General features: G+C 44.0%; 1 protein-coding gene across 1 annotated transcript; it reads right to left on the bottom strand.

The window, feature by feature from the left end:
* Positions 1 to 730: 730 nt before the first annotated feature.
* LOC102818550 (60S ribosomal protein L32-like) lies at positions 731 to 9,349 on the bottom strand. The gene is made up of 2 exons (XM_006870771.1): positions 9,269 to 9,349; positions 731 to 1,159 (listed from the first exon to the last, which is right to left on the bottom strand). Exons 1-2 carry the CDS (start codon positions 9,347 to 9,349, stop codon positions 731 to 733), a joined length of 510 nt encoding a protein of 169 aa, XP_006870833.1.
* Between the last annotated feature and the right edge of the window lie 5,794 nt (positions 9,350 to 15,143).

Here is a 15,143-nt window from a genome sequence, read left to right as displayed (position 1 = left end):
GCAAGCATTTTTGATGAGAAAGGGGAGATAAGTAGATACATTGGTGGAGTTAGGGACTGACCTTTGCAGCATCTGCTTCCAGAGCGCTTAAGCCATTTTTGTCTGAGAGTCTCTATCCTCGTTCCTATAGACCTCAGTTTGCGTTGCAAGGTGGTTGTTGTTGTTAGGTGCCATCAAGTCAGTACCGACTCACAGCAACCTTATGCACAGCAGAACAAAACACTGCCCAATCCTGGGCCAACCTCACTATTCATGCCATGCTTGAGCCCACTGATGCTGCCACTTTGCCAGTCCATCTTGCTGGGGTTCTTCCTCTTTTTCTCTGACCCTCCGCTTTACCAAATATGATATCCTTCTCCAACGACTGGTCCCTCCTGACAGTATGTCCGAAGTATGAGAGACGAAGTTTGGCCATCCTGGCCTCCAATGAGCACTCTGGCTGTACTTCTTCCAACACAGATCTGTTGGTTCTTTTGGCAGCCCATTGGCACTTTCAATATTCTCCTCCAACACCATAACTCAAAAGCAGCAATTCTTCTACGGTCTTCCTTATTCACTGTCCAGCTTTCGCATGCATATGAGGTTATTGAAAATACCATGGCTTGGGTCAGACGCACCTTAGTCCTCAAGGTGACATGCTCTTCAACACTTTATTTTTTATTTTATTTATTTATTTTTGCAGCACTTTTATGGTTTTATTTAGCACAAATAAAACTCAAAAACAGGCTGTCTATTCATTTTCTTTGCTGTGCAGCCTGGCATTGGGATTGGTGACTCTAATGGCCAGCTGGGCTGCTCTTTCCACGGTAGCGTTACGGTTCTTGGAGGAGATGTTGTGAGCAATCTCTGCACAGTAACATTTGTTGCACATCAGCAGCACCTCCAGCTCTTTGACATTGTGGACCAGGAACTTGCGAAAGCCACTGGGCAGCATGTGTTTTGTCTTCTTGTTGCTTCCATAACCAATGTTGGGCATTAAGATCTGGCCCTTACATCTTCTCCGCACCCTGTTGTCAATGCCTCTAGGCTTGCGCCAGTTACGCTTAATTTTGACATAATGATCTGATTGGTGCCAAATGAACTTCTTGGTCCTCTTTTTGACAATCTTGGGCTTCACCAGGGGTCTGAGGGCAGCTATGATGCCGGTCGAGATGCTGCTCTTCAACACTTTAAAAGGGTCTTGTGCAGAAGATTTGCCTAATGCAATATGTCATTTGATTTCTTGACTGCTGCTTTCATGAGTATTGATAGTTGATCCAAGAAGAATAAAATCCTTGACAACTTCAACCTTTTCTCTGTTGATAAGAATGTTATTTATTGGTCCAATGGTGAGGATTTTGTTTTCTTTACATTGAGTTGTAATCCATACGTAAGGCTGTGCTCTTTGATCTTCATCAGTAAATATTTTAAGTCCTCTTCACTTTCAGCAAGCAAGGTTGTATCATCTGCATATCACAGGTTGTTAATGAGTCTTCCTCCAATCCTGATGCCACGTTTTTCTTCATCTAACCCAGCTTCTCAGATTATTTGCTCAGCATACAGGTTGAATAAGTATGGTGAAAGAATACAACTCTGTCACATACCTTTCTTAATTTTAAACCATCCAGTGTTCCCATGCTCTGTTTGAAAAACTGCCTCTTGGTCCATGTACAGATTCCTCATAAGCACAGTGAAGAAAATGAAAACAAGTCCATGAGAGCCAAAATATGACCTTGAATATATCCCACCTGAATTTAGAGATCATCTGAAGAACATATTTGATACATTAAACACTAAAGACTGAAGACCAGAAGAGTTGTGGGATGACATCAAGCACATCATAATAGGTAGAAAGCAAAAAGTCATTAAGAAGACAAGAAAGAAGAAAAAGGTCAAAATGGATGTCAGAAGAGACACTGAAACTTGCTCTCCAGCATAGAGGTACTAAAGCAAATGGAAGGAATGAGGAGGTACAAGAACTGAACAGAAAATTTAATAGATCAGCTTGAGAAGATAAAGCCAAATATTACAACAAAATGTGCAAAGATCTAGAGTCAGAAAACTAAAAGGGAAGAACGTGCTCAGCATTTCTGAAGTTGAGGGGACTGAAGAAAAATTTCAAGCCTCGACTTTTGTTATTAAAGGATTCTCTGGTCAAATTATTGAATGATGCAGAAAGCATAAAAAGAAGATGGAAGGAATACACAGAGTCACTGTACCAAAAGGAAATGGTTGTTGTTCAACCATTTCAAGAGGTAGCATATGCAAGATGGTAAGGATGAATAAAATACGAGAATTAATCAGAACTCCTGTAAAACAGTTAAGCATTAGACAAATTCAAGTCATTATTCTGATTATAGGAGAGAACCCCATTTCAGGGGAGGGGATGTCTGGTAAGAGGTGGAAAGACATGTTTCTGTATTGAGAATCTTTTTCCATCCCAAAGCTGATGGGGCTTCCAGAAATTTTTTCATGCAGCCTTCCTGTGGAGGATGTCTTACATCTCTGACATGATCCTACTGCTTTGCTCTGGTATGGACTGGTTCCTACTAAGTTGCTTAAAATATGTGTTCTCTCTCTATCTCTCTCCTGTTTTGGGCACTCAACAAACACTTCTTGAACACTTGCATGTGTCTGTGAGTCTCAGTGTTCCAGATTCAAGGAGGGAAAATAAGAATACTAGTTCCCGTATTCCTTTACCGCCTTACTAATGAAGATTACAGATTGTTCATAAAGGACTTGCCTTGTCGTTGTTGCCCTCGAGTCGGTTTCCACTCATAGTGACCCTGTATAGGGTTTCTGAAAGCAGCTGTGGGTTGGAACTGCCAACCCGTTGAGTGCTTATCCTACAGCACTACACCAGGAATTGTCTGAGGGGCAGGAGTTCTAGTTGCATTGGTTGAATTACTGAAACTAACATTCCCAGTCAGCTCTCACCTACCAACTTTGGCCTCCAGAACCTTTTTCCCAGCCTTCTTTCTTCCACATATTGATCTTCTTGGGATTCATTATCTTAGTTTTGTTTTTTATTTCCCCTGTGCATTTGATCTATATACACATTTTCTACCTAATGCTGGATCTCCTGAAGTTGGCCTGGTTTGCTCTGTGGATTAGAGTTCAGCTGTACATGTTTCAATGCCATGAAAGAAAGACCTCTCTGGGTAGCAGAGATATATCCTAAATTCCCATTGCTGTGACCGCCATCAAACCAAACCAATTCATTTTTCAGATAACTCATGTTTTAAATACATAAACTTGCAGTTTAGTTATCCAACAGATATATCTCAATGCTTTTCTTTTTTCTTTGCTTTGTAGAAAATGGTGACTTTTTGTCCTTCCCTGTTGGTATATGGAGTCCTGGTGTGCCTCTGTGGATTAATGCGCTGGATTACAAAGTCGATTTGAACCACAAGGTTGGTGGTTCAAGTTCATCAGCTGCTCCTCAGAAACCTTTACAGGTCGCTATGGGTCAGAACCTACTCAATGGAACTTAACAACAATGTTGAGACTTCCAGTGAGGTTTAGGGTCTGGATGGGTGTGTTCTGATGGGAGGGCAAATGTAGAACAACTGGACACAAGTCAACACTTTCATGGCCCACTTGCCCTCCTCCTGTCAGGGTAAGGTAGGGGGTTCTCCATTCATGTTGAATGAGTGGGACAGCAAGGGTGCTGAGCCAGTCCTCCATGTCTGCCCTTTGTACATGTTGCATGGGGTGTGTCTCTTCTGCCGGGCCTCAGCATGACACACTTGGATGACCGCTAACAAGGTCACAGGCTGGAAGGGGAGTTAGAAAGGCCCCAGGATCTCAGCAGTGGGCTGGCCCAGCTCAGGCTCCCATAGAGGTTGAGTTCAGCTGGCTTCAGGGGCCAGGGACCTGCTAAGGTCTCACCATGTTTGGCTATAATGGGGTTAGGGAGAAAGGTGCCAAAGTTGTCTCCATTGTGTGGAGGAGCCAAAGAATGGGTCGGGACTGGTATGAGTTCAGTTGTGTCCTCCAAAACAGAATGTTCAAGTCCTAATCCTCAGTACCCATGATCTTGACCTTATTTGGATAAAAAGTCTTTATAGATGTCATTAGTTAAATTAAGCTGGGATCAGACTGGAGTAGAGTAAGTTCTAATCCATTATGATTGGTGTCCTTATAAAAAGAGAAGAGACAGAGAGAGACAGCTCCGGGGAAGACAATTATGTGAGGAAGTACTTATATTGCCACAAGCCAAGGAATGCCTGGGGCCTGCCAGAAACTGCAAGAGACAAGGAAAAATCTTTCCCCAGGATCTTCAGAGGGTCCATGGTCCTCCTGATACCCCGAATCCAGACTTTAAGCCTCCAGACTGTGAAAGAATACATTCCTGTTGCTTTATGCTACCCAGTTTGTGGTTATTGGTGATGGAGCCACAGGAAACGAATTGAAGGACCTCCTTAACAACTTCTTAATGCAAAATTCTGGAGGCCTGGCTATGGGCCCCAGGACCTAGGAGGGTCAGGTGGGAGGGGTGGGGCATGACTAGTGATACCTGGACAGGTGTTCTGGGGACTGTAGTGCACTCAGAAATCAGGCTAGAAATTGTTAAGTGCCATCGGTTCCAACTCATTTGTTGTTAAATGTCATCAAGTCAATTCTGACTCATAGTGACCTGGTATAGAGTTTCTGAGGAGCAGCTGGAGAATTTGAAGCACTGACCTTGTGGTTCAAACCGACTTTGCAGTCCAGCGCATTAACCCACAGCACCACACCTCCAACTCATAGCAGCCCTGTATAGGGTTTGCAAGGAGTGGCTGGTGGATTTGAACTATTGACCTTTAGGTTAGCAGTCCAGTATTTATCCTACAGCACCACACCAGGACCCCAGAATCACACTCAGGATTCCCAGGCCTCCAGGTGGCCCCTGTTTTCCTCCTAAATGCCTATTCCACCACCCACGTATCGCAATCCCTGCCGCAATTCCAGTTCCTCCTGCTCTTTTTCCTAAAAGTGAATATGCATGCTAGGTTCACTGAACTCTCATGATCTTGTAGCAAAAGGAGGGGAGTGATTGACTTTGCAGTCTAGGAGCGGAGGTCCCTGGGACCATCAAGGGAGAAGAGTAGAGAGTGGGACCCTACCCAAAGAAACAGTGATGCCTGAGATAGAGACAGAGACGATGACGTGGAAAGATGGAGCTGTTGGGGACTTTAGACACAGAGAGGGAGAGGGGCTGTATGCTGAGGACCCGGGGGCAGGCTTGCAGGGTGTAATATTTGGTTGGTTGATGATGCATGGTGGGAATTGTAACCATGGCAATGAAATGATGTAAGATAGGATGAATGTAAAACTAATGTTCTCCCATGTAAACTATCACAGAATTCACAATAAAACATTTGAAAAAAAAATCAACATAATGAATGAATGGAGATTGGCTCAGGCCAGGGAGCCCCAACCATACAGGCTGCCACCCCTGCCCCATAGGGAGGAGCCTCAAATCTACCCTCAGGCTGGGTTGGGATAGAGTGGACACCAGACAGGCCCAGTGGTGATGTGTCAGCATCCGGGTAGCAAAGGCTTGGACAGGCACATGTGCTTCTTAGAAATCTCTGGAAATAGGACTACCTGTACCTCTCAGATGATTGTGAGTCTGGAGGTCAGTCCACAGATCCCCTGAAGCCTCCTAGCTCTGAGTTGGTCTTCTAATGTGAAGGCTTGTGTTACCCAGTGAATTCATTCCCAGAGAACCTTGGGCATGGGCTTCCAGGTCTCCTCAGTCTTGTTTGGAATGACATGCTTTGCTGAGACATCTTGACATGAGATGCTGAGTCTTCAGAGGCCTCCAAAGCCACCACAGCTGACCCTTCTAAAAAGCCTCCTTGTCCCTCGGACCTCTGACTCCTGCAGCCAGCAAACTGTCCTGCAGTTTGACTGCAGCCTAGCTGCCCTCCTCCCCTCCCCCAAGGACTGCCACATCACTTTTCTCTTTAGAAAGGAACCAAAAATCAATTGCTGTCGAGCTGATGCTGACTTATGGTAACACTGAGTATGTCAACGTGCACCATAGAGCTTTCTGTGACTGATTTTTTTACAAGTAGATCACCCAACTTTACTTCCTAGGCACACAGTCTGAGGCACGTCTTGGTGATTTCCAACCTCCAACCCTTCGGTTAGCATCCAAAGCCTAACAGTTTGCACTACCGCCCTGTCTTTCTTCCCTCCCTTTGACCCATTCAGCTCTGAGCATGACTCAGAACACTCCTTTCCTGCTCTTGCTGATTTTTATAGACATCTTTTGTCCACACCCTGACCACACACTGTCAGCCCATCGCATTTCTCTCGAGTTCACTCAGGATTATACCACACAATCTGAAGTCTTTACAAAGGGACCCCCTAAAAGGAATCTTAAGTAATAGGAACATTACGTGCCAGGGGCTGCAAGAGTACTATGTAATGTTAGGATTGCCGTTCGAGCCATATACCACAATCATTTCTATTTTGGAAATTCTTCACTGACCAAAGTATGTCATTGTGAATTTATTTAATAACAAATGTTCTAACTTTCTCCATCCATTCTTTCATTGCTTATGTCACTGATTCCCTGAATGGTGAATCATCAGACCCTTGGAAAAAGGAAAGCGTGCAGAAGGAGGCAAAATTGTAACAGGCAGATACAGCCTCAGCTTTGACCTTTTAGAAGTTCGTGGTTGTCTGCTTGTGGCTACAGAGGTTCAAGGACTTGGGGCTTTAATCATGATTTCTGGGAATCCTGCTCTACCAGGTCCCAGCAAACCCTAAGAGACCTGACTGACTGGGAGAAGTGCTGGATTGAGCTTGTATTAAGGTTGAATCTGCTCACCTCTGCCTCTCCCAAATGGAAAAAATATGCCCGTGCGTGATAAAAATAACTTAGTTGGAGGGAAATTGGAATTGCAGAAGTGGACAGCTCTCATTGTCCATTTCCTTTAGAAAAACTATTTTTTATTGTCTGTTTCCTTTGGAAAAACTTTTTTTTTTTTCCTCCTCCAGTAAATAAATCATTGTAGCCAAAAAGACATTCTCTGGAGAGGAAGAATGAAAATATGGAAATTATTTCCTAACGTCTCCCAAGTGAGAGGGGAAAACAAGGAAGTGTTGCCATTCATGACTGACTGTTTTTCAAAGCTTCTTTATGTCTTAGGTATAATGAGGAAAAGTCATTATCAGGCTCTGACATGTGAGGTACAGATGCTAATCCAAAATGATATGAGGTCCCCTCACCAGGGACCGAGCAAGAGGACAGAAGGCAAACAGTGTTGACAATAAGGAAACCGCAGCCAATTCGGAAAAAGTGTTTTTCCCTCTTTGAATTTCCACTAGTTCTGGTTTTCGATTTTTCTTTCTTTGGCTTTCTTTTTTTTGTGTGTGTGTTAATAAGATAAATTCATGGAGTATTAGAGTTTTCGGGCTAACATGAGACCAATAATTCAAATCATTTCTCCGCCAATTTGAAAACTTTGTGATTTTATTTTGTGAAACATTGATGTTGGAACACAACAGGCTAGTGGTAGGCATTTGGGGGAAGATTCATGATCAGATAGTGACCCACTGGGCCTATAAAGACAATTAGAAAAATTCTAAGTTAAAAAGCACTGACAAGGAAGATTGAGTGGTGATTTCAGTGATGCTTTAACATGGGTGGGCAGACTACCACCTGGGGCTAAATCCAGCCCACAGTGTGATTTTATAAATTAAGTTGCATTGGAACACGACTACGTGTAATTTTACATATTGGTTGTAGCTCCCTTGGCAGTCTGATGGTATAGTTGAGTAATTGCAATAGAGATAATATGGCCCACCTCTAAAATATTTTATAGAAAAATGCTACCAACCCCTGCTTTAGTAGAATGATGGACCTTCCCAGGTATGTTGCATGTAGTTTTTCTGGAAACCCAGGAGTGAGCTGCTTGTCCCCAAGGGGATACCTGTCACCTGAATGATTTGTAATTCCCTCATCTTGTTGTTGACACACTGTGGGACCCAGAGCAGATGTGGCATGAAAGAAAAAAATCATGCTACCATTTGCCAGTTCCCATTTACCAAACCCACCAGCCGCTCCTTGGAAATTCTGTACAGGGCTGCTGTGAGTCAGAAGCGACTCTACGGCACTTAGCAACAACAACAACAACAACAACAATGTAAATATTGATGAGCCATTGTGGCACAGTGGTTAAGCACTAAACTGCTAGCCAAAAAGTTGGTGGTTCAAACCCACTAGCCATGCCATGGGAAAAAAGTGTGTCAGCTTGCTCCAACAAGATTTACAAACTTAGAAACCCTCTGGGGCAGTTCTGCTGTGTTCTGCAGGGTCACTGGGCACAGGAATCAATACAGCTGGCAACAGGATTAATGCTAATTTGAGGAGTTTTTTTGTCCTTATTGAGTGTCCTTATTGAGTGGTTGCTAAGGACTCCCTCACTCATGTCTACCGATGCTTACTCCACTCCCTCCTCTCTTACTCCTATCCTCACAACCTTGGGCACAAGGTGTGCATATGTGTGTGTCTCTCTGCCAGCCGTATGCACACACTCACACACATTTGTCAGCACTGACTGGTAGATGTTAACAAAAATCCTGCTTTGCCTAAAGCCATTATAAACGGTTGTTGTTATTTTGTTAAGTGCTGTCGATTTTGACCCATAGCGACCTTGCATAGGGTTTCCAAGGCTATATAAATCTTTCCGGGAGCAGAAAGCCTCATCTTTCTCCCAAGGAACCGCTGGTAGTTTCTAACTCCTGACCTTGAGATTAGCAGCCCAATTTGTAACCACTATGCTACCAGAGCTCCTTTATATACCCTTTGTTGTAAAGTAGTGTGGAGTCGGTTCCGACTCATAGTGACCCTGTATAGGGTTTCTGAGGCTGTAAATCTTTACGGGAGCAGGACGCCTCATGTTTCTCCCATGGAACAGCTGGTAGTTTCGAACTGCCGACCTTGTGGTTCACAGTCTGATTCGTAACCACTATGCTACCGGAGCTACTTGTTTATACCACTAGGTCTTTAACTCATTATCATTATTGATATTGTTATTCATCAGAGCTAAATTTTCTGACTGCTTATTTGTGCCAGAGACTGTGCCTTTTAGTGATTCTCACATTGTCTTCTCACAACCACACAGTGAGGGAGACCCTTCTGTGATCCCCACCACACAGATGGGGACTTGAGTTGGGGGAAAGCATGCTTACTCAAGACTATGCAAAATTAGCCAGTGGCAGGGCTGGGTTTTCAGCCTGGGCCTGCTAACTCCAGCTCACCACCTCTGTGTCCCCTTCACAAATGTACTATGCTGCTGGGCAGACACAGCGTTGTCAGCTCCTCACTGGTTGCCACGTCCAGGATCTCTGAGACCAGTGGTCCTATCATGGTACTCTACTTCCCTGACAGTAGGTGAGGCTCTCTGCTAATCCCCTAGGAACTTGAAGTCCGCTCTATTGCCCTTGCTCAGCCAAATCTTCCAGTTGGCCTGCTTCCTGACCCTGAGCCAAATCCCTTTCCCCCACCCACTCTGATTTACTTCTGTTCTGTGATTTCCATAGCCCTGCTGGGTGGCAGCTGCAAGTGGTTCTGGGAGTTGGGGGCACCGGCTTGCACACCAGTCTTTGGGTGTCTCTTGGCTTGTTAGAATATACTTCTGACCAACACAGTCCTTCCTTTTTCTGCTCAAGAGCAATGTCAAAGGCTGTGTCTGTTTCATCCTAACGCAGTTTTCCTTGCTATACTGAGAATGTGTTCACAGAAATTCAAGACAGACAGAAAGAAAAGATGAAGCTAATGTTCCTGTTAACAGGGTCTCAGATAATCACAGCATGAATGTAAGGGTTAGGACAATTACATGAGGCAGATGTAGGGATGACCAGGACTCATGTTGAGAATCTCCGTGCTCCAAGCACCAGGGTAGGATCTTTATTCACACAAGGATAAATACACGCCTCATACTAACAATGAAGGAGATTTGTGAAGTTTTGAGGGGTTTGCTCCAGGTCCTAGAGCAAGTAGGTTGGAATGGAAATGCCAGGCATGCTTACTGAAGCCCACATGATCTCAGCAGGCAATGGTTAGAGAAATAAACCACCTGAATTAGCTCAGAAGGCCACTGACCAGTGCCAGTGTCCTTGGGCAGGCCACTCAGCCTTTCTGCGTGGTGCTTCCTGATGCGTAATAGGGTAGCTATTGCCAGTTCATTCCGGCCTCAGCATATGGGTAGAGATAAAGTAGGAGTCTTTATGGTGTGATGCTATAAGATAAGCACTGGATCACAAGGTCAGTTTGAACTGCAAAGTCGGCGATTCAAATTCACCAGTCGCTCCTTGGAAACCCTAGGTCGCTATGTGTCAGAACTGACTCAACGCAACTTAACAGCAACGGCATGCTCTTTTAAACACCTTGAAAGTCATAGAACTCCCTATATGTCCATCTCAGTAAAAGAATTTTTCCTTAGGCTCCTGGACACACAGGAACTTTTATTTTAATTCCTAGCTTTGTTGTTGTTGTTAAGTGCCGTCAGGTCGATTCCGACCCATAGTGACCCTGTATAGGGTTTCCAAGAAGCAGCTGGTGAGCTTGAACCACTGACCTTGCAGTTCAAACGGCTTTGCAGTCTGACTCATTAGCCCACAGCGCCACACCAGGACTCCATGTAATTATGATTTCAGGAGCACTTATAACTGTTCCTCTGGATTAACCATGATCACCAAGAGGTATGTGGGAATGAGTGTTAGTTAGGCAAGTACCTGTGAATTCAGACAGCAGTTTGGCCCTTGTTATACCCTTTCTTCCCTCTCTCCCTCCTGCTTTTCTTTCCTTCTTTCTTTGTACATTTATTGAGCACCTGGTGTGGTGGTATGGGTAAACTGCAAGGTCAGCAGTTCAAGGTCACCAGCTGCTCCTTGAAAACCTTATACAGGGTTGCTATGGATCAGAACTGACTCGATGGCACTTAACAACAACAAATATGGCTATGGACTCCTGGTGTGGCACTGTAGGATCTGTACTGGACTTTGAACCACAAGGTCGGCAGTTCAAACCCACCTGTTGCTCCTCAGAACCTCTATACAGGGTCACTATGAGTCGGAACCTATTCAGTAGCACTTAACAATAACAATATGGGCAAGGTAACAGGGCAGGCTTAGACATCATGAAATAAATAAAGATGGCATCTACCTAATCCTTGGCATCAGAATAGAGAACCTATTTGGAGTGTCTGGTGTGGGCCAGGCTTAGGCTGTTCTCTTCATATTGTTATTGTCCTTGCTCTGATATTCCCACTCATAGCAAACCCTGCATGGGGTTTCCAAGGAGTGGCTGGTGAGTTTGAACTGCTGACCTTGTGGTTCAAACGACCTTGTGATTCAGTGCTGGATCACAGCTGTCCTCTGAGGTTGATGTTGTTGCTGTTAGGTGCCATCAAGTCAGTACCGACTCATAGAGACCTACACACAACAGAATGAAACACTGCCCGGTCCTGGGCCAACCTCATTAATGGCTGCTACTGTGCCCATCCATCTCGCTAGGGGTCTTCCACTTTTTATGCAACCCTCCACTTCACCAAACATGATATTCTTATCCAGCGACTGGTCCCTCCTGACAATATGTCCAAAGTATGAGAGACAAAGTCTGGCCATCCTGACTTCCAAGGAGCACTCTTCCAACACAGAGCTATTTGTTCTTTTGGCAGTCCATGGTACTTTCAGTATTCTCCTCCAACACCATAACTCAAATGCATCAATTCTTCTACAGTCTTCCTTATTCAATGTCCAACCTTTGAATGCATATGAGGTTATTGAAAATACCATGGCTTCAGTCAGGCTCACCTTAGTCCTCAAACTGACATCTTTGCTCTTCAACACTTTAAAGAGTTCTTGTGCAGCAGATTTGTGCAATGCAATATGCTGTTTGATTTCTTGACTGCTGCTTCCATGAGTGTTGATGGTTGATCCAAGCAAAATGAAGTCCTTGACAACTTCAATCTTTCCTCCATTTGTATGAGTATTGTTTATTGGTCCAGTGAAGAGGATATTTGTTTTCTTTACTTCGAAGTGCAGCCCATACCAAAAGCTGTGGTCTTTGATCTTTATCAGTAAGTATTTTTAGTCCTCTTCACTTTCAGCAAGCAAGGTTGTATCATCTGTGTATTGCAAATTGTTAATGAGTCTTCCTCCAATCCTGATACCATGTTTTTCTTCATGTAACCTATCTTCTTTGATTATTTGTTCAGCATATATATTGAATGTTGCTGTTGTTATGTGCTGTCGAGTTGGTTCCGACTCATAGCAACCCTGTACAGGGTTTCCGCGGTTGTAAATCTTTATGGGAGCAGAAAGCCTCATCTTTCTCCCACGGAGCGGCTGGTAGTTTCAAACTGCTGACCTTAAGGTTCGCAGCCCAATTTGTAACCACTACACTACCAGAGCTCCTTATATATTGAATAAGTATGGTGAAAGAATATAATCCTGGCGCACACCTTTCCCAATTTTAAACCATTCAGTGTTCTCTTGTTCTGTTTGCACATCTGCCTTTTCAACTAGTTTTCCATCTCTTCCTCAGTCTCTCTGGTTCCGTGGACCATCAGCTTTTGCCTGGAATCCCGCAGCAGCCTCCTAACCAAGGTCCACCCCGACCCCTGGAGTGCCCTATTCAGGTTGTGAATCACCTTGTTGAAACAGAAGTTAGTTCATGTCTCTCACTCAAAAACCTTAAGTGTCTTCCCATATCACTCAGAGTAAAAGCTGAAGTTCTTCTAGTCTGTCTGATGTGCCTCTCCCCAGCTCTCTGACACCATTTCCAGTCAGTCTCTAACTCTGACACCATTTCCAGTCCTCCTCCCTAACTCTGTCCACCACACTGGCCTCTTTGCTGTTTCTTGCACTTCCTTCTGTCTGTGTGCTTTCCCCTAAAGTATCTTCACGCTCACAGATACCATCAGTGAGGCCTGCTTTGACCCCCTAAAATATAAGAGCAAGACTGTCCACCCCACAACGGCACCATTTCCCCATAGCAGCTAATAGCCAGGTGACATGCTATATGTTTACTTGTTTCCTTGCTCTTGTTTGCCTTCCTTCCTCTTCACTCCCTGTAAGATCCACAAGAGCAGGGACTTTGTTCCGTGTGGGCTCCCCGCCACTCACACGTTTACTTCATGGTTCGTGCTTCGATGAGTGCACTTCACCACCTCTTTACAGAACTGACAACGGAAAAGGAGAGGCAAGTAGAGAAAGACTCCACGCACCTGGATCAGAGGCCATTAGAGTGCTAAGATGTCAGCTTCCCCAAATTAATCTCTACACATTCCCAATCAAAACCTCAGCAAGCATTTTTATGGAAATCGACAACCGGATTCTCCAATTTATATGGAAATGAAAAGATTGGGCACAGGGAAGATAATAAGAATAAAATTAGAAGGCTCACTCTACACTAATATCAAGAGTTACACTCAGACCTGTGAAAGCTGGAAACTGTCAGAGAAGGAAAACGCAAATTTTTTCCATTAGTAGATGATGATGTTGTTCTTAGGTGCTGTTTACTCAGCTCCAACCCTTAGTGACCCTGTGTACAAAAGAACGAAGCACGATCCGGTCCTATGCCATTCTCACAATTGTGAACTTGAACCCATTGCTGCTGCCACTGTGCCAATCCATCTCATTGGGGGTCCCCCTCTTTTTCACTGGCCCTCCACTTAACCAAGCATGACGTCCTTCTCCAGGGACTGTGCCCTCCTGGTAATATGTATAAAGTATGAGAGACAAAGTCTGGCCATCCTGGCTTCTATGGAGTATTCTGGCTGTACTTCTTCCAACACAGATTGGTTTATTCTTTTGGTAGTCCATGATATTTTCAGTATTATTCTCCACTTGTTGTTGTTAAGTACTGTTGAGTTGGTTCTGACTCATAGCGACCCTGTAGAGGGTTTCCAAGGAGCGACTAGTGAACTTGAACTGCCAGCCTCACAGTTCAAACTGACCTTGCAGTCCAGCACATTAACCCACAGTGCCACACCAGGACTCCAGTACCATGACTCAAATGTATCAGTTCTTCTAAGGTCTTCTTTATTCACTATCCAAGTTTCACATGCATATGGAGTTATTGAAAATACCATAGCTCAGGTCAAGAGCAACTTAGTTATCCAACTGACATCTTTGCTCTTGAAAACTTTCACGAAGTCTTGTGCAGCAGATTTGCTTACTGCAATTCGTTGTTTGATTTCTTGACTGCTTTTTCTGTGAGTGTTGATTGTGGATCCAAGCAAATTTAAGTCTTTGACAACTTCACTCTTTTCTCCACTCATCTTGATGCTATCTAGCACTAATAGAGATAAGGGAGAAAGAAAAAAAAGGCAGGGAACTTGCAAGTCCTGGAAAGACAAGATCGCCTTGTCCAGTTCGGCTTTCACAATTTTCACTGAACTACTGAACTATAGGAGTCCTGGTGTAGCGCTGCGGGTTAATGCACTGGACTGTAAAGTCAGCTTGAACCACAAGGTTGGCGGTTCAAGCTCATCAGCCGCTCCTTGTAAACCCTATACAGGGTTGCTGTGGGTCGACAGCACTTCACAACAACAGCTGAACTATAGGAGTTAAGGTTTTGTGGTGTTGGCATAAAGGTAGACAAATGACTGTGTATTGCAGAGTTAGATGACAGAGTAACTTTACTTGGTGGTGGTGGTTATATGCCATGGAGTCGGTTCCGACACATAGCGACCGTGTACAGGGTTTCCGAGGATGTAAACATGTTAATTATACTTTCAGATAAAATACTCAATTTGCTTTTCAGGTGAAGAATCTCTAAATGTAAAGCATGACTCTCTTGGTTCCCCAACTCTCCCCACATGCCTTTGCAAGTAGTCCCTTTGTAAATAAATCCCCCTCAAATTATCCTAATCATGCCATCAATTTCCTGAAGGGCTTTTGATTGGTATAACTTGTAAGTATCTAACCCATCAAGAATATATGGTTACCATGTAAACTATCATGCAATTCACAATGAAAGCTTTAAAAAAAAAAAAAAAAAGAATATATGGTTACCTGGAGCAAAGATTCAAAGATTCAAACTGAATCTCCTCTACCTTCATTTCCTTTTCTCTGGCATTTGGTGTTCATAAAAAAATAGCTAATAAAATCCTTCACATTGGGATACATATATGAAGGTAAGTCAGAAAGTATTG

Source organism: Chrysochloris asiatica, unplaced genomic scaffold (genome assembly GCF_000296735.1).
Source record: "Chrysochloris asiatica unplaced genomic scaffold, ChrAsi1.0 scaffold00150, whole genome shotgun sequence".
Lineage (NCBI taxonomy): Eukaryota > Metazoa > Chordata > Mammalia > Afrosoricida > Chrysochloridae > Chrysochloris > Chrysochloris asiatica.
The sequence above is the reverse complement of the archived record's forward strand: the minus strand, read 5'-3'. Positions and strand labels throughout refer to the sequence as shown.

Bases quoted from the DNA above. Each gene is read 5' to 3' on its own strand.
- LOC102818550 (XM_006870771.1), bottom strand. From the start codon at position 9,349: ATGATAGGACCACTGGTCTCAGAGATCCTGGACGTGGCAACCAGTGAG. The intron at 1,160-9,268 runs GTACATTTGTGA...AAAGTGTTGAAG, and splicing joins TGTGTCTGCCCAGCAGCATA to AGCAGCATCTCGACCGGCAT.